Genomic DNA, 19,885 nt, shown 5'->3' with positions numbered 1-19,885 from the left:
CGACTTGCAATTGTCTCGAATTTAAATTAATAAGCATCGTTTGACAACTTTCACGAGAAGGTGAACGACGGCTTGCTTCAAATACCTTTTTGCTATCTGCCAGAGCAACCTGCTTGGCCACGACGTCCACATCCAGGTCCTCGAGGCGCAGCCTGCGCGCCCCGGCGGAGGGCAGGAAGCAGAGCGGGCACTGGCAGCTGTCCCGCAGCCACACGCTCGGGTAGCTGCTCTCGCTCCCGTCCTCCCACTGCACGCACACCGAGCGGCCCCCGCCCGCAGCCCGCACCGTCCGCACGGCCGCGCTCATGCTCAGACGCCGGGACTCCGAGACACCGGGACTCCGCTCCGCAGCGCTGCCGCCTCCTCCGCTTTCTGGACTCTGTAGCCAAAACGTCACAGGGAGACGTCAGAGGGAAGTCATGGAGCTCCTGAAACCAGTTGCCATTTGTTTTTCAGAGTTTCAAGCCGTTTACTTAAAGAATAAAGAGAGGAAAAAGTGTAAGTGCGATTAAATGCATGAGAAATGTCTGTATTTTCAACAGCTGGTGATGGAGAAGCATATGGCAGAGTTATAAAAAGTATTGTATTGTATTGTATATTGGGTTCTACCTTTTGCGTCCTATAGCAAAAACATCAGAGGGAACTCAGTCACGGAGATCCTAAAGCATCACCAAGAGCAGCTTATTACTGAAGAAGCAAGAACAGCACAAGTACAGTGTTACATCGATTCCCCCTTCCCTTCCCTTCCAACTACCTAGACTACAGGAATATTCATTATATTGTGAAAAACACAATTAAAAAAAAAAAAAGTTTTTAAAAAGACATGTTTTTAAATTTTTTTTTTAAAATGTTAACAGTTTAATAACAATAAAATGGTTATAAAAATAGCAATATAATTAGAGTAATAATTATTTGGACAATTTGGATTAGGACGACATGAGACAATAGAAACAAATAGTTATGGATATCCATGTACCTTTTTCTGGGCAAAATAAGCCTGAAAATGGACACCCGTTAACAGAGGATTAACCCTTAAAAGCAACAGCCTGTTGCATATTCATACATCATACATGATGCATAAATTCCATTCAAACACAGGATTCTCTCTGGTCAGGGTCAACTTTTTCCTCCTAATCCTAATGGCGTCTTTAGGGCTGAGTGAGGCAGGAAGAAGTTTGTTTATTCTGATAATGGAGTAATAAATTCTCTTTCTCTGAAAGATTTAGGTGTCCTGTGGCTGCTATCTGGTGCAAGTACCTCATTCCTGTCTTTAAAAAAATATCCCACATACATAGTTTCTATTTTAACATTATGTTATAACCTAAAACCATATTTAACACATTACTTAAGAAAACTAATTCAGCATAACCTTCTAACATAACACATATAATATTCAATATTTGCAAAAAGCCAATCATAAAATAGGCATTTTTGACAATATGTTACTGACAGAGGGTATAGTCAGACATATCTATTCAAAAATCCCTTCAATTTGATGATCTGTCATCTTGGCTGTCTTTCGTTGCCATGCCCTCTGACCAAAGATGGTACAACAGCCCTGAAACCTCCTCTCCCCTTGGTTGGGGAGAGGGCAAACCTGGCCTCAACAGGTGAGTCTGTGGCCTCCCCCACCCTGGACACAGCCAGAGCTCATTTTCAGGACAGATGCTGGATCTGGCTTTCTTGTGGATACCTTTTCTTCCCCAGCCTTGTTTACTTCTCCCTAGCCCTGAGGTACTGTCACTGTTATCTCATGTTCCCTTAGGCAGCTGAACTCTCAGTCCAAAGTTCCAGCCAGAAGGCACATTCAGGAAGGGGTGGGCTTTGGTGGTTACAGTTTCATTGCGCAGTTTTGCCATAAAGGGCAAATTCCTTCATAACAATGCTTGAGCCCTTAGCCATAATGTTTCAGTCTCTCACAGAAAGACACCTCAAAACCAATTCCACAAACCAAAAGCCAGAGCTGCTACTAACCGTGTTCAAAATCCAAAGTATGAAAGTACATACACCAGAATTCCTGCTGTAGATACTGTGGAATAGAAAACATGGAATCCACCTCCCTGCAAGGAAAAGCTTTGTAAACATGACTTTAGCAACAGGGTTCTGTGAGAGTTCCTCTCTCCTTTCACAGCCTTTCTATGGATATACTCTTTTATTTAAACCCAGCTGCATACTGTCCTGCAGAACGATGGTGTACAGATGCTAGAATTAGAAAAGCTCTGGTCTAATGTTTTTGCATATTCAGAAAAATTCAGGGGACGCTCCCTGAATCAATAAGTCATTACATATGTATTTTAATGACTTTATCAATGTCAAATATTGCATATTTATTAAGTATCTTCTTGTTTTGTTCTTAAGTTCACAGGGCAACATATTGATGCTACCAGGACCAAAGTCTTGCCAGCTGAATTTGTGCACAAAAAATGTCCTGGTCTTCAGTATTTTGACTCACAAAGGCCTACTGGAGTTATCAGATGGTTTTTCCTTTGCTGCAGTTTAGAACTAGGCTACACAGGACCAGAATACAAGGGTCCTGTGTAGCCTAGTTCTAAACTGCAGAATATTTTTCCTTTGCTGCAGTTTAGAACTAGGCTACACAGGACCTTGGGTCTTCACAATCCCAGCAGCAGAGTGATTCTCAGCTCTCAGCCCAGCGGCGGTGACAAGAGAAAAGAGACTCGAGCACTGTGTGGCACGTTCCACAGAGTGGAGACCTTTATTAGAGCAGGGCCCTCTGTGAAGGGAGCCAGGGACAGCAGCTCCAGTTTCACAGGGAAAAATAGGGGTTTATATAGGGAACTGGAGAGCGGGGAGAAACTAGTAATGAATGGGATACACGTAACTTGGAGGAGTGACAAGGGAAAAACCAATGAGGTACAACAATTAACATAGAACTGCGAAGGATCATGGGCGGGAAGGGTTCCTCACCCTAACTGAGATGTGCCTCATTCAAGGCTTGGCTCTCCAGGGGAGAGCAACCACTCCTTTGCTGGCTGATTCCTCAGCCCCCACAACAGGCAGGGAGAGACTAAACATCTTCAAACCCCCACTGCCACACCACACCTTTTCAGAAACCCCCACTGCCACACCATACCTTTTCAGAAGGCTGCAGACATCTACCCATCTAGTTCTTTAATCCAGCCTTTTATATTCTTCATCTTACATGCACTGCACCTGTGTGCCCTCTGTTCCCTGTATGGCTGGTTGGCACACCTGGGCACTCCATGGCTCATTGCTGTCAGTGCTGCTCACCTGTCCTGCACAGCTGAAGCCACTGGGAATCAGCCACAGTTCCACTCCCAATCACCACAAACTCTGTGCCCACATGTGCCAGTGTCTGCACAAAAACATTTGTCTGATGCTGTTACCTCACAAGCCAACAGCAAATATGCCCTGTGAAGGCACAGAGCCCTGTGTACCCACCTTCCTTCATGGCTGCACAGCTCTGCAGTGGAGACACTGCCTGAAAACCACTTCAGCCTCCTGGGAGGGAGAGGGAGTGGTGGTGGTGTGTGGAAAGAACAAAAGAACCTGGGCTTTTAAACACCAGATGTAATCTACATCTGGTAGATTAGATGACGATTTAAAGTCACAAATTTATTAGCATCCTAATTTATATGCAGATCCAGTTATGAATTATGAATTAGCTTGCATTTTGTTGTACCTCTGTTTGAATCCTGAGTAAAAAGTGCATTACTTTAATACAAATCTCAGATAAATTACAGTAAATTAGAAACAAAATAATATTAAGAAAGGACAAAGTCTGCTGCTTAGAAAAATTAACTGCTCTTCATTAACCAAAAAACTGTCCACACAGAAAGTGTAAAAGAAATAATTCTTAATCATTACCCCAAAAAAGGCATAAAAAGGTCTTAGATAAATCCAGCTGTGAAACTAAAAGTCCACTGAACTGATTTTCGTGTATTAAAACCTAACACAAAACTAAGAAGAGATAACAAGTACACAGAAAAAAACCATCTTGCAGTTCGGAGTATATCCAAATTTTTAGTGTACATAATAGTATTTACACTATATACCAAATATATAATACCAAACTATTAGCATTAATAATAGTAAATTTCTATTATAACACTAAAACTACTCTATGGTTTCCCTGTCACAAGGAAAAAATTGCAGAGTGGAAAAATGTATGGAAAATATCACGCAAGTATATATCTTTTTTTGTCATCACACTCTTAACAATATTCACATTATCCGCTTCACTGGATAATGAATCTCTTTCCTAAGCCAACCCTCCCCAATGACTTTCCTCCCCGACCCTCCAAGAGAGTTTAGACACATACAATGACTACTAAACAGTTTCTAAGCACCTACAAGGAGTGTCTGCAGTCAAAGTAAGGTTGTCATCTGAGAAAACACGATACTCTTGGCATTGTCTTTTCTTATGAAAAAATGTTAATGGCATGCTGGAGACTGCCAGCAGTACCTCCCCAAGGTAAGGTAGTTTTCAAGAGGAATGGCTCGGTCCAAGACACATCATTAAAAATGTAATGGTTATGGAGACCATGTGTTTTCCTTGTTACAGATGTAGTCATTAAATTCTGCCTTTTCCAGTGATAAATTGATCCTGTAGGCAGGATGACAACTCAATGAAGAAGATAAAACAGGCAGTTTTAGTCTTTTTTTTTTTTTACACATATGTTCTAATAACAGCTTTTTAAAGAAGCACAGTCAGGTTTTTTTGCCAGTTTCACATATTATAGGAATGAAATGCAGACCCACAAATTGAACTATGTTTTGCTAATGGTTCACCAAAAAAAGATCTAGGTAATGAAAAAACAATTTCCCCAATGAACTGCAAGTAAAAATACATTTTAAAAGACAGAAAAATTACAGACTTTGAATCCACAGGCATACTTCAGGAATAGTGGCTGTGAAATGCACTTCACTCACAACACTTCAGCGTTACCTGAAAATTTCTTTAATAGTCGCAAAATTGATATTCAAGAAGCATGAGCAAGAAACTGGTAAAGCAACATGAAGGCCATCTAAACAAACAGTCACACCAACAGTAATAGACACATCCAAAGAATTTCTCCACAAAATACACATTTCCTAGACAAGATTATGACCAGAGCTCTGTAGCTCACAAGGTTGTTTCTAGTGACTAAGCCAGGTATATTTTTTGCTTATGAGGTTTACATCTTGCCAATCTGCATCTTAGTACATGACAACCTATAGGAGCAACAATTTAGCTTCAGACAATTCATACACCCCAGCTTGGCACACATAAGGTTTTTTAAAGGCTTACTGAGGTTTTGAAAGTTTCCCTTAACTTCTCTTTGTGATGATGGTCCCGGGTAAGTCAACCTGTGAAACTGAACATCGCAGTTTTGAAATCCAGCTTGCACACTCCCCTCCGAATCCCCACCCATTCACTTGGCACAAGGCAACACAATTTCCTTCTCAAGCTTTTGTTAATGGTTTTGTGCATGCTCTGAGCTTCTTCTGTTCTCTGTGTATCAGTAGATGTGAGAATGCCCACATCAGAGCACTGCTTTCAAAAGTGAGCTACCTGGAGAGAAGTGCAGGTGGGTCCCTTAGTGGCTTGCTCTGACTGATCATAGAACACTTTGAGTTGGAAGGGGCCTTAAAGATCATCTCATTCCAATCCATTTGCCATGGGCAGAGACATCCTCTACCAGACCAGGCTGCTCAGAGCTCCTCCTAGCCTGGCCTTGAGAACTTTCATGGATGGAGCATCCACACCTTCTCTGGGCAGCCTGCTCCCCTTGATGAAAAACCTAAATATTAAGTGAGCTCTCTATGATTGTTCCAGCTGCAGCACTTTTTTTTTCCCCAGAAAAGGCATTTGCTCTTCAGCACCATCAACTCTTTAATAAATTCAGAAATAATACATGTTTTGAAAATCTTTAGAAAACTACAAAAAAGCCCTGCTGTCACCTCAATTTTAGCTGGAACTTCTGCATTCTGAAAAAGAAAAAATCTAGTACCAATATATTTTAACATAACATAAGAACATAATGGGGATTACTGCTGCTACAATCATCCTTTTAAAGCTCTCTGCTTAAAGATAATTACCACATTTTCAATGATAAAAGGGCCTTTACTATTTAAAATAGGCTGCATGAAGATCCAGATCCAGATCCAGGGCATCTTCGTACCTCCCAAACAAATAAGTTTTATTAGATAAAAAGCAAAAGCAAGACATTTATAAGATTGCAAAGAGTATTGCAATATAGTTTTCATAGTTTTTAAATAAAAAAATTGAATTTAAAACTTTAAACAGTTGAATATCACTAAGCACTCAGTTCTTGCAGGCAGCTCTATAAAAAACATTTAATATATCAGCTCTGACTCAAAAAATGATATATTTAATGTACACGTTTGCTTTAGTCAGCCAAAATTATGTAAATCAAACTCTAGTAGATTTAAATTTCCTAAAAGATTTTTGTATTGGCTTCTTTAAATCCACATAAAATGGACCATTTGTATTAAACTTATACATAGACCAGACTCAGATATCTTCATTTTCTCCTAGAAAGGACCATTTAAAGCCTTCTGAAATCAATGCTACTTAAATAAAATCAGAATTCTGCCATATTTAAAACAGAAAAATGTTTTTGTTTTACTGAAACATAAAAGAATGTCAAGTATTCATGTATGATATGAAACATTAGTGTGGACTATAAAGTACCACAGCCTTGTTTCATTAGATGACAATTTACAGGGCATTGGGTCGAATGAGTTATTCTGTAAGTACCCACACATCTCCTGCTTTGCAAAGTAAGCATTCTGCAAACATTTACTCTTTTGGTATGTTGCACACATTGGAATAGTTTCAGCTTGACCAAACATTTGCTACTGCAAACAGAACAGTCAAGCTGCTTAAAGAATATTCAAGAAGCGGTTTTATGCTACTACTGCTTTTTATTAGGATTTGAATACTGCTCTCATATGCCTAAAAAATAGCACTGTCATGCCATTTTTGTTTATTTACTGATGTTGTAATAAACAGTTTGATGTTATAACAAACGCTGATGTTTATTTACTTCATGTTATAACAAATGACTCAAAGTGGGTAAAACACAGACTGAAACTTCCTTTAAGAAGCCTCTGGGCACAAATGAAACTGCATGACATCTTTGGGGGAGACTGGCCTCAGCACTTCTGGAGCTTGGTCCAGCTCAGAAATGCTCTTATGTTTTGCTAAGAGAGTGAGCACACAAGACTCAGTGACTTGGCTCACTCTTCTGTTGTGCCATCCATCTCTAATGGCAAGGAAAGTATCACCGATAAATGAATTTTTAAGAGCTAGAACTTGTCACAAAGTTTCTAACTTGAGAACAGAAAAATAACATTGAGTGGTTCCACCAGTCAACCAATAAAATGGTTTTTTGGGTTTTTTTTCCCAGCAAATCTTTAAAGATCCTGAGGACTTAAAAATGCAAAATGACATGTGAAGTATCTTGCCAGTAGGCTACATTTCACTGCCTTCAGCAAAATGAGCTGTCTGGTTCTGTAAGCACCTACCTTCATGAGACTTTCCTGGTGCCTTCAGCACTCTAGTCCAAGCTGACTTATGTTGAGCCACTGCAATGCTGAGTAACTTACCCACTGAATGGCTTGCAGACTGAAGTATAACTAAATGGGAGCAGGGTTAACAGGAACAGACCTCAGAAGTACATCAGCTTCTCTTCCATGGGTGCTTAAAAAGGCTTAAAAACTCAAAGAAGTCTGGCCCACAAGGCCTTTTGTATTGTTGCTTTTAATGAAACTTGATTACTTCATGGGTCTGTACATTTTTATTTGTTTTTACTAAAAAGCAAGTTATTTCACTTGGCAAGGGCTACAAACTTCCAATGTTTTGCTGAAAAGATACATCCAACAGAATGTCTCAGAAACTAATAACAAAAATGTATTTTAACATTGTTTTCAAATATTTATTACAACAACCCATAAACTCTTTTCATCCCAACAGGTATTCTGCCTGCAGTATCTGTAACCTAACAGCCATATTACCCAAAATTGTCAGTTAAACAGCAACGAGTCTAAAAACCCCACCCTCCTTCCTACCAGACACTTTTGCTATTGTCTAGGACCACGAAGTTATATTAATAACTTAGCTAGCAAAAGTAAAAAGGCACCAACAAGAAAAGTCAATGTGTTTGCACAGACAAAACCTTTTAGTCAGCTTTAGAAACATGCTCCTGGCTCTCAAATCTGGGATCCAAAACTCTAACCAGTGCTAGGGCTCATTCTTTTTGCTATAAAAATCTCTACCAGCATTCTCAGGATCTGACATAAGCATTTTTGGCTGCTTCTCAGGGTTATGATAGCTTAGAGTCACAGATAAGCAAGCCTGGAAGTACCAATCCTGCCAGAATAGTTCCCATCTTTCCAAACACAAATGAAAATCACAGCTTTACGTAGTGGAACAACATTTAAGGAGCATATAATACATAGCATTAGAAAGGAACTTAACAGAGGGCGAGAGCTGTCACCCTGAAGGACTAACAACAAAAGCAATTTAAGAATTTGCTACACAGGAGTCTGGAAGGAGCTGGCCAGCACCTCACTTCAACTACACTTAGGGCAGGTGAGCCACAGCAGGGCAGGTGATACAAAAAACAAAAAACAGGGAATCAGACATGAGAGAGCTTACTTCAATTGCAACCAAAGGTGAATGATATAACAGAAGGTAGCTTTTTTGAATATGGGATATTAACTTAAACATACCTCGGACATTAACTTAAACATACCTCGAACCTCCTGGTTTATACAATTGTGCTATTTGTTTGGAAGGTAAAATAAATAAGGGTTTTTTTTTCCATGAAGAAGAATGTATTTTCCGTTACTGTCCCTGGAAGCCTTCAAAAACGAGCAAATGCGGCACTTGTGGTTTAGTAGGCGTGGTGGTATTCAGTCAAAGGTTGGACTTGATGAACTCGGAGGTCTTTTCCGAGCTTCATAATTCTAGGGTTTGTCCAAGGAGGTGCTCCTTCCAGGCGGGCGCCAGGGCCGTGCATTGCGGGGGACGGGCGGTCGGGACGGCGGTGACCCCAGCAACCGGGAGGCTCAGGCGCGGAGACAGTCGTTCTTGAGGCGGCTGAGGGGGGCTCAGACGCGGAGACAGTCGTTCTTGAGGCGGCTGAGGGCGGCTCAGACGCGGAGACAGTCGTTCTTGAGGCGGCTGAGGGGGGCTCAGACGCGGAGATAGTCGTTCTTGAGGCGGCTGAGGCGGGCGCCGTGGCTGCGCACCGTCAGCGCCAGCAGGTCGTACTTGTCGCGCAGCCCGCTGGAGACGTGGCGGGTCTCGCGGAGCAGGGCGCGGGCGTGCAGCAGCAGCCCCAGGAAGCTGTCGCCCAGGCGGGACTCCTCCCGGCCGCCCTGCTCCTGGCCCTGCCGGAATTTGCCCTCCAGCTCGCTCAGCGAGCGGTCCGAGCTGGAGTAGGCGTCGCTGATCTGGGCGGACTCGCGGCGCAGGTAGGCGCCGTAGCTCTCCTCCCCGTCCAGGTCGTAGGAGATGCTCCTGCCGATGCTCTCCAGCACCCGGCCCGCGTCCTCCACCTGCCGGCCCAGCACCGTCAGCTCCTCGCGCAGGGTGAGCCCGCCGCCCGGCGCCGCCGCCGCGCCGCACCGCCGCTGCTCGCTCACCCGGAACAGCAGCTGGCACCGCTCGGGGTCGTCGTTCTCCTCGTAGTCCCCGTCAGGGACGAAGTAGTGGTGCAGGCTCCCGTTGGACATCTCGGGGTACAGTGGCCCCTCGAAGTACCCGCGGCAGAGGCTGCAGAGCCCCAGCAGCCACGCCAAGCGCACAGGGAGCGACATGCTGCGGCCGGCGCGCAGCTTAGGGCCGCCCGTGCCGCATGGGGCTCCCCGCCTCGCCGCTGCCGGCCTCGCCTGGGCTGCAATGCGGGCCGAGCACTGCAGCGCGGCCGGAGGGCTGGCGGCGCTCTGGGGCCGGCCTCACCGCGCCGCCCTTAAGAGCCGCGGCCCCGCCGAGGGGGAAGCGGCCCCGCGCCGAGCCCGACAGGGCCGGTCCACCCCCGCCCCGGGCAGCGGCCGCAGGGCCCGCGAGCACCGCCCCCGGGGCTGCCGCACGGGCAGGGAGGGAGCGAGACACGTACACTGCTCTGCTCTCAACAGAAAACTCCGTAAACCTGACCTCCACTCTTCTTCCCGTTAGAAACGACGGCTTTGCTGACAGCCTGATCTATGCAGCGCCTCAAATGCACGACTTGCGACAGAAGAACTTCTCCAAGTTGCTCAGGCACATAGTTGGTAATTGATAAAAAACTTGGATGGGAAAAAGATGCAGGATCAAGTAGAAACTGTAAAACAATAAAGCTTGATAGGGTAAGATGGGAAAATGAAACACAAATATGCTCTTAAACAAGATGTCTGATGTGTTCAAGTAAAACCCCATTACAGTGCATCTTATGGGGCTGACTTTGTAAGAAGCGTTTGTTTTCATTAAACAGTATTTTGGGTGAATCTAGTAGCAGAATTGTGGCACAGCTGAACTGTACACGTGACTTCTAGAAATCTGTCTTTACCATTTTTGAGTTGTTAAATCAAGGTGGGATCACAAAAAGAAAGGGTCTGTAAAGTTACCTACTCCTTTCATATCATTTTTCCTCTTTCATGGAAAAAAATCACCACCTGGCAAAGATTATACCAAATCCTGCAGTCTGGATTGGGAGAGATTTACAAGCAACAATATTTATGTTGCCTCTATAAAGTAAGTACTTTAACTGTCATCTTGACACTTTCTGCATGTTGTAAATAACTATGGTGCTTACAGTTAATTTAGTTGGGAAAATAAGCCAGACCAGCTTTTTTTTCACTATTATTCTGGGCATTGTAGATTAAAGGCTTATGGGGCTCAGGGGCCTTTGGGTCTACAATTTCTTACGCTGCCATTCATTTTAGACACCTATAATTCAAACGCTGTCTTGATCCCCTTCCCTCACATCAGCTTCTTCTGTAACCACAAGCTATCCTGTCTCTGGGCACATGTGAAGCAAATAACAGCTGTAGAGACCAGCTCCTCATCTTAATTTCAAGTGTACTGAGCTCCACAAGCTGCTCCCTTCTTTGCTGACTGTTCCTTGAGGGAAGGCACCTATTCCCATGTGTCTGGTAGGTTCTTGGGAGCTCAGGGATAAACTTAACTACAAGGCCAGGCCCTTTAATGTAAGACACAAAGTTACTGAGAGCAAGCTTTCACCTCTGTGTGGCCTTTAATAAATACTCCATGGTAACCTGTGATATCAGTGTGCCTGAGTATTGACTTCGGAGCCTACTGCAGCACTTCACATAAGCTCAGATGGTCATAAGATTTACACCAAGAGACAAAAGCAAAAAATAAACCAACCAGTCAGACAACCAACAAAAAACTAACCAGAGACAGCAAGAGCAATAACTGAAGCCTTCATCTACTTAATTGATTTAAGGTAGTCTCTGCAAGTTCTGGAGTCCTTTGAAATCACAAACACCTCAAGATGAGAAATATTTTCAGTGTCTAGGCAGCTGGTGCGAAGCCCAGCTAGACAAGCTATTGTAACAGAAGCACTCCACTCATTTGGAAACATTTTAAATTTGTAATTAAGTTCACAAAACACTCACATAAATAGGTTGGATTAGACTAAGTCCTTCAGCTTTCTATAAAATGTTTAAAGCTTATTCAACTGAGGCTGTTTGGTATTTGTCCTTGGTCTCTGTTAGCCAACAGGGGCTCCTTGAAACAATTTCTATTCCCAGGGTGCTCTTGTTTCACCTAATGTTTTGTTTGCATTCCTGTTCTTTGCCGATCATTGTACATAGTCTCCATCCATTTCCACCCAGGCTGGTATAACTGACAGCCAGCTGGTTTGGCTCATACTTGGGTTCTAGTGGACTTCCATTTTGATGTCTCCTCATGGAAGTACTGGACTGTAAATCACCCAGCTATGGCTTTGTCAGCATGGTTATGCTTTCAGCAGTGCCACAGAGAGTAAAAAAACCCCTAACTTTAGTGACTGTGTCGTCTCTTTGTACATTTAGAGACTGAGTATATGCTGTTCCTGGCTACAGCTGCTGCCTGCCACTGCTGTTTTCAATCGGGCTCACATTATCCAGGTTTAATTTAAATTTTATATCCAAATAGTCTTACCCCAATGGAAAGCAGACTTGGAATGTCTATTTTTTAAGGAATTCTGCAATTCAAGATCTGCAGTCTTAGTTACTCAGTGGGCATAGGTTTGGAAAAACTGGAACTTGATGAAAGATACACAACAGCCTGATATAAGGCAATACCTATTATGGGTCAGGATTACAAAGGAACAGAATACTAAGTTTTAACATCATCAAATGGTGGAAAAGATGAAGACTCACACTGACAGAACAAGACTGTGAATGAGTAGCCACCATCCATTCCAAAATCACACCTAAAGGACAAAAGTCTCAAGACTGCAATGATATAATCTAATATGAATACCCTTAAGCTGTCCACGAAACCATGAAATGGTACAAAGGAAAATCAGGTTGGTTTTTTTTCTGAAAGACATGTACTGAAAGTAACAATTACCTTTCTCTATGAAGACTTGAGTTGAAGGGTCTGAAATCTTCATCACAGTTAACAGCAGCAGGCACACCACAGCAAAGGCTGAAGGAAAAACAAAAAAAAATCAGTCGGTGTAGAACTTTCTAAAGTAATTTCTGGCAATAGCTGGAAGTTTAGAGGACAATAAAACTGAAGGAAGACAGAAGGAAATTGATCAGAAGTACCAGAAACCTGGGATGCAGAGAACCGGGGAAATGAGCAAGCACTTTCCTGTTGGATGTTGCATTTTCTGCTAGGAGTCCATAGGGATTGCTGCATGACATCAGATATATGGGGAGCTTTTGGGATGCATCCAAGAAACAGATCTTCCTTGTGGCACGCTCCCATGAAGGCCCTCATTTAAATCCTGGCATTGTCAAAAGACTGCTTGATTTCAGTATTTTATCCTCCACGCCTGCTCAAGCATTTAAAAGTTCCTTCTGTATAAATGAGGAAAAAGTACAGGAAGCAAAAAATAAAGCAGCATACTGGTACTGTTGTCTTACAAATACTTGGCATTATATACTCTGCTGTGGTAAAGCCACTGTTTTTCCACTGAACAACATTTTAAACAAAGTTTAGAATAACATAAAGAACTGCAGAATTTACTCTGCATAACCTGCTTATGCAGCACCAAAATCAGCCTCCAGCCCAGAAATTGCCTATAAACTGATGGCAAATGCACAGCTCAGCACTGGATTTCAGGTGATTTCAGTTGTATACAATTTCTTCTGCAAGCTATGCTTCATCTTTGGTTTTTGGCTCACATGTAGTTGCTATTTCTGTTGTAGATCATGGTAAACTTTGCAACATCAGAATATTTCAGCTGTAAACGGCTGTTTATTCAGAGAACAGAAATATGTTATATGGTCCTAAAGGCCCCACAGGCTTCAGAGTATAAATGTTTTCTGACTACTGGCTTCTGTTTTCCTGCTATGAACAGTACTATGCCTTTACATAAAGAAACCTTGTTTTAAAACAGGACTAAAAAGTATGTGTATGTAATTTCTAATTGGAGGGTGCAGTGCTAAATGCTCAAATGGCATCCAGTGAGGGGGAGGTGTGAAGTAGTCCATGAAGGAGTAATGCCAGGAGTTTTTGTAGGAAAATTGCCATAACAACATACCAGAAATTCTATAAAGTGAAAAAAAGGTTTGGGAAATGAAGCTTTTATAAGGCATTTAGTATTCATTCAGTATAACTTTGCAATACAGCAGAAATTCAGAATCAGTATGCTGAAGCACAAACCATACTGAGTATTCCAGGACCAGAAGAATGTCTGAGGTTTCACTGAAATTTGAATTTGAAAACATTTTTTGAATTTCTCAAAAAGGCATATTTAATTCAGAATTGGAACAGCTGACCAACAGATAACTCAAAAACAAATTTGTAGAGAAAACAACTTTAATGTTACCTTATTTAAGCTACCTGGTCATGATAACCCTTTTCTCCTTCACAAGCGTCAGGCTGAAACCACATCTATATCTGGGCACAGAATCCTTTGAGTCCATTAGCACTGGCCTGTCTTGGATAAACATTACAGAAAACCAAATTAAAAAAACACAAGTAGCTATAGACAGATTGGGTATGAGGCTGAATGTGAATACAACTAATGGAAAACGTCTGTCAGGCTGTTTGTCTCAGAAGAGCTTGCAATTAATATTGAACCTACTTCAGTTTTAGCCAACACCAAAATGACCTTGGCCTCGGCAAAAAAATACGGAGAAAGATTTTACCACAGCCCTTCTCTGTAGTGGGTGCTGGTTTACTTTATGGAAATATCATTTCCTTAAAGCAGAAAACTGAGGCTATGCTCAGTTTGCTTTTATAAAGTGAAGCGATGCATCTGGATGCTTCCTAAGAAGGGAAAAGGTTAAAAGAGAGTTGAAGTAGGATAAACATGTACTGGTATTTTAGTAGTGGAGTTTCTGCCTGTTGATGAAAAACCCTGAACCCCAAGAGGGATATTGCTAGCATCTCTTCGGCAAGGTTCCTGAAGTGGAAATAATAACACTTCCTCACTGGAAATGAAAACACTTAAAAAACATCATTGCTGGCCAGCACATGGAGAAATTTTCCAATTACTCTAAATGTGGCTTGTTACAGAGACAGCATATCATGCTTTTAACATGATGGTTTGATTCAATCCTTTCTGCGTTATTTTTAATGTTCTCTGTAAGCATGAAAACACTGCATGTGGAAACACATACTTTGCAGTTGTTACAGAAACATAGTTCACTAATTATTCATAGAAGATACTTTCTCCTTCCATCTAACCTGTTAGGAGTAAAATAAGATTTTAAAACCCCTAAAGTTTCTTTTTCCTTCTCTCCCTGTCTCACAAAGTAGGGAAAGCTTACAATCTGACATGTCCTTCTCAGGCAAAGGTAGTAAAGAATTTAAATAAAAGCCTTGGAAGAAGTGTAGAAGAGTCTGGTGAGGAAATGCTGATGTCATCTCCAATGGGATTAATCCATTTATACAGTTTCTCAGGTTTTGTAGATCTTTGATCTAATGTATTCATTTGAGGCAAGATCTTGAGGACATAAATTTTCTGAAAGCTGGATTTCACCAGGTCTGTTTTTCAGGTCAAATCCCCAACAATTTAAACACACTAAAGAATTTCCAGTTTTACCACCCTTGCAAGGATAGTATTTTCTGATTTATACGTAATCTTATATATTAAGATCATGCATGAATTTCTGAATAAAAGCTAGATCCTGACATGTTTATACTGGTTATTCATCAAATTTCCTCTCCTCACTAATCTTTTAAAGTCTTCGCTCATGAATTTAAAGGGGGAGCCTACCTGTTTAGGATAACCAAATGCATGTAGTTTTATTAAACATGTCTCCACAGAGGATTAGCCTTCCTGCCTGAGGTAAAACTCAAATATATGTAATAGTATCCTCTGTGCAGATAAAAGTAAGATGAGATGGAAAATGTAAAAAAATACATATGATTTAACTAGTTTAATCTCCTCTCAGCCATATCTTTCCAATTGTAGCATAAAAAGAATAACCCCTACCCCATGCTTCTATAGCAAAATTCACTTGTATTCACAGATCTATTTTTTAGGAGTTGAAAAATGTCCTTTTTGTATCCTAACACATTCACTCAGATTTTTATTTAGTTGTTTTTAACAGGGTATTAAACTTAAAACTAGTCAGACATTGTATGTTAGCAGCATAAACCCAGACATATGGTTTCAATTCAAATATACCAAAATCTCTGTGTTAAAAAAAAAAAACCACAAAAAAACAACATTCCCTTTAACAAACATTTTTATAAAATTCTACTAGAAAAAGCAGGTGAAGGAATTACTTACAGTCAGCTGTATATTTATTTTTGTGCAGCCATGGTTGACTATTCCACAGGTTTTTAATGACTCAGTGCACACAGAGCGCTCATTCAGCAGCCTGAACAGTGTGTTATTCTCCCATGCTTGAGGCTGGAGCAGAATGTCTATATGGAATTTCTACCTCCTACTACAATTTATGACTTTTATTTGGAATGGCATTGCTTAGGAATTGGCATTCAAGGTTATTTCCTCGTGGCTTTGCAGATCCTTCAATAGATGCTGGTGAAATTTGCCTCTGCAGCTCGACCTGGAGCCCCAGCATGGTTGTTCGCCCTGACTCTAAACCACAGTGTATGGGATGCTTCTCAGAGCTGCAGGAATATGACCTGCCTGCTTCCACATTTATGGTCAAAAAGCAAAGACCTATGGCCAGCTTTAAAGTCTGGGGGCTAGTTTAGGCTTAGGAAATATTACAGCTCCTCCAGCTTGGTTGCCTTGGATGAGAAAGCCCCACTGGGTGTCACTCACAGCCTCTGAACGTGATGTTTGGGCTCAAATATTAGTTTGTTCAGGTTTTTTAATCCCACTGTTGTTCATGCTCCCAGAGATTATGCCAGCTGTGCAAGCTTAGCTTGCATAATAAAATTCCCTGTAGACATACAAGGTTGTGGTAACACAAGTATTTCCTTTCTTCTTTTTTTTTTTTTTTTTTTTTTTGCAGTTATTTTCACACCTATACTTGACCAGATCTAGTAGATGCTGGCATTTTCCTTATGACAGTGCTGCTGGGATACAAAGCAGGGATAAATGGAAGAGGTAAAGACTGGACTACTTGTCACACTTTACATATCAGGGAAGAAAAAACCCTCTAGGCAACATAATCCTGTGTTTAAATCCTCAACTACAAAGGAGAGAGCTTCAGTAAAGATTCAGCACAAACCAAATGAACAAAAAGTATCAGGTTGAGGTCATATAATTTTTCTAAATGTACTGAGGAATGCTCATGTTCAGTTTTCCCAGCCTGTCTCTCAGTGGTGGCAGCTTCCACTAGCCAGGGATTGCAGAGCATTTTTGCTTCTAAGGTCAGCTGTTTCTGGGACATAAAGTCAGTTTTGCCTCGAGATTTGGCATGCAGTGTTTGGAATGCTGAGGATAGTGTGAGTCTGCTGAATATCAGGAGGCTCAGAGAGCCTTTAACTATATAAATCCCCAAACTCTGATTTATTCTTAGGCTTAACAAATTCTAGCAATTTTGGTGTATGCAGATCCCTTGATCTTATCCAGGCCACCAAAGAGACTCCCCATCTCCTACAGGGCTTTGGCTCCCTGGGCAGGGCAGTGCATGTCAGCATCACAGCCACTCATATACACAAAAGAGGTTTGTAGCTGCGACTCTCAGCACAAAAAAATGGCATCATATGGTCTAGCTGAGAAGACAGGAGTAATAAAAAAACCTTCTACTTCAGCAGTTTGCACCTGAATATCTTTCCTCTTTATACAGAACAACTCAAAATTGGCTCCAGACAAACACCCTGACACAAAACTTCTTGTCTCAGTGAAATTTTGTGCTTTGACAGTGCAGACATACAAAAAAATATGTCTTTTTATCAGCAAGATAACTCTACTAGTGCTACTTTGTCCTCACTGTCATATTTTGCAGGAAATGTTTAATCTGTTTGTATCTGTTTATGGAAAGAACAGGAATTTCCACAGAAAGAGAAAAAATGAACAGCAAACTGGGAAAAGGCTTTCTTTGTCAGCACTACAATATTAATAGTGCTTGCCATTTCACTCAGCAATAAATAACAACCCGTTTGTTTCTTAAAAACAAAAGGCAGCAAGAACACACCCTTAGCCAAAACCATCCCAGGCAGAAAGGCCAAATTTCCCTAAGTGCAAGACCACATTGATTCTACGTCTAAGCACTCCTCAGCATTTGCAGAAAGCAACAGATCTTTTTCAGAGAGTTACTTTTATGTAAATGACAGTTACTATACCACAAAAGTTAGGGCAGGCAAAACATTCTCATGACTTTTACCATCAAAATGCCCAAGCACCGCCAAAACAATTCGATTTAACTTTGCCACAGGCATAGGATGTACTAAATAGTTGCTCACAATGTCAGCAGACTCCTCCTTTGCCAGAAATATTAGGTACAAATCTAATATTCAAGGGTTGAAACCTAATGACATTTGGCAAACAGATGTAACACACATATTGAGCTTTGGGACTTTTAAATATGTCCATGTTTCTATTGATACCTTTTCCAGATTCATAGTAGCAACAGCACACAAGGGTGAGAAATCAAGAGATGCCACCTGACATTGGCTCCATGCCTTCGGCACAATGGGTGTCCTTCAACAGAAATAAAAACAGACAATGGGCCCCATACATCTCTTAAAACACAATAATTCTTCCATGCTTGGGGTATCAAACACATCACAGGTATTACCCATTCCCCAAGAGGGCAAGCAATAGTCTAAAGGGCACATTTCACATGAAGAAACATGCTACAAAAACAAAACAGGGGGAATCTGATAGGCATGCTCCCTCAAGAGCAGCCTGACAAAGCAACCTATGTTTTAAATTTTTTGAATCTCTCCAGTAGAGATGACTTAACTGCACATAAAAGGCTTCTGGGTCAGACTGCTGATTGAGAAGGAGTTCGCTCAGAAGTTACACACAAGGATGTCACAGTGATCAATGGAAAGGTCCAATTCCACTGTGAGCCTGGGGAAGAGGCTGTGGGTGTGATTCTTTACCTTCAGGACCGTACTGGCTTCCAGCAAGATAGATCAAACCCAGCCAAGGATGACAACAATGAACCTCTTTATCTTTCTACTGCTCTGCTGCCATCAAATGGCAGAAGGGACAATCTGCTGGACCCACATCATTTAACCTCTGCTGTTCTGTTTCAGCCTCTGACCTGGTGGGATCCAGAGCCTCCCATCAGCACCAATGGAACAGAATGGGCAGGAGGAACTTGGCTTCCTTCCCTGGGTCAGGATATTGTAGATACATAGAGTATTAACATTACTTTTGTAACTGATTTATCGCCTATCTGCGTAACATGGAATCAAACAAATGCCTCTTGACCTTTACCTTGCGCTAACTTTTCTGTGCAATTGCATTTGATATATGCACACTCAGACAATGCCAGAAAATTGACTTCTACTACATCGCCAGCCATTCTGTCTGCCTCCAACTAACCTGTGGATGCCCTCCACCTCATTTCCCCAAATGTCATTTTACACCCATCTCCAATATAGGGCATTTGGAATGGACATCATGCACAGGACAGCAGCCACAACAGCAGTTCTTATAGTATGGGAGGGTAATTGATTGGGGACCACATGGTATCTTGAAAGACAATGGGACCAATACAACCATTCCCCCATCCCAAAAGGCAAACCACAGTATTGTTTGGCATGGCGGTGGGATAGCCAGATCATTAATTCAATATTATTGAGGTAATAATCAGTCCCGTGTGCGCAAAGAGTTGTGGAAAATGTCCTTGCCTGCTTATGGCAATAGGATATACCAAGTAAAATTAGATAAGAATGCTACAATTGCTACTTCAACACTGCAAGAGGAACAATTACTAATGACTTGTACTGCATACCTGTATGTTTTTGCTTTAGTTAATGATTTCTTGATAGAATATAGAAATGGTTTGGTTTTTTATCTGCTGATTCTTTTGTTTTCAACTCATGCATAATCTATGGAGATATGTGTAACTATTCTTTTGTTTTCAACTCATGCATAATCTATGGAGATATGTGTAACTATTCTGTCCTTCTATTTAAAAGATGATTTAAAATTTGGGTACCTGTAAATCTGACTCGGTCTTGGGAAGGACAGGATGGTCTCTCACAATTGGCTCAACTAGTACAAGAGGAAATCCAAATGAGTTTGCAAATTTCTGGGTTGGTTAATCTTTGCTATTGTTTGTGTTGCAATAATATTAACCACAGCCTCTGTGGCTGTCACTGCCTTAACTCATTCCATTCAAACTT

General features: G+C 41.6%; 2 protein-coding genes across 4 annotated transcripts in view; both read right to left on the bottom strand.

The window, feature by feature from the left end:
• The window catches only part of BBOX1 (gamma-butyrobetaine hydroxylase 1), a 32,376-nt gene extending 15,919 nt beyond the window's left edge, over window positions 1-16,457 (bottom strand). For 2 of the 3 annotated variants that reach the window (XM_054283659.1, XM_054283661.1), the window contains exon 1: window positions 86-769. In XM_054283659.1, the coding sequence (XP_054139634.1) occupies window positions 86-307 (222 nt within the window). In that variant the 5' untranslated portion in view covers window positions 308-769. Of the gene's footprint in view, window positions 1-85; window positions 770-12,553; window positions 12,632-13,996; window positions 14,094-15,896 lie in introns of those variants that run through there. The other variant, XM_054283660.1, reaches the window with a different exon arrangement.
• On the bottom strand, window positions 7,878-9,859 carry FIBIN (fin bud initiation factor homolog). The gene has a single exon (XM_054283662.1). The coding sequence runs from the start codon at window positions 9,811-9,813 to the stop codon at window positions 9,187-9,189; it is 627 nt and encodes a 208-aa protein (XP_054139637.1). The 5' UTR covers window positions 9,814-9,859; the 3' UTR covers window positions 7,878-9,186.
• Window positions 16,458-19,885: the final 3,428 nt, after the last annotated feature.

This window comes from Melozone crissalis, unplaced genomic scaffold, assembly GCF_028551555.1.
Source record: "Melozone crissalis strain CALT ecotype California unplaced genomic scaffold, PUWL_Pcris_2 ptg000038l_1, whole genome shotgun sequence".
NCBI classification, from domain to species: domain Eukaryota; kingdom Metazoa; phylum Chordata; class Aves; order Passeriformes; family Passerellidae; genus Melozone; species Melozone crissalis.
The sequence above is the reverse complement of the archived record's forward strand: the minus strand, read 5'-3'. Positions and strand labels throughout refer to the sequence as shown.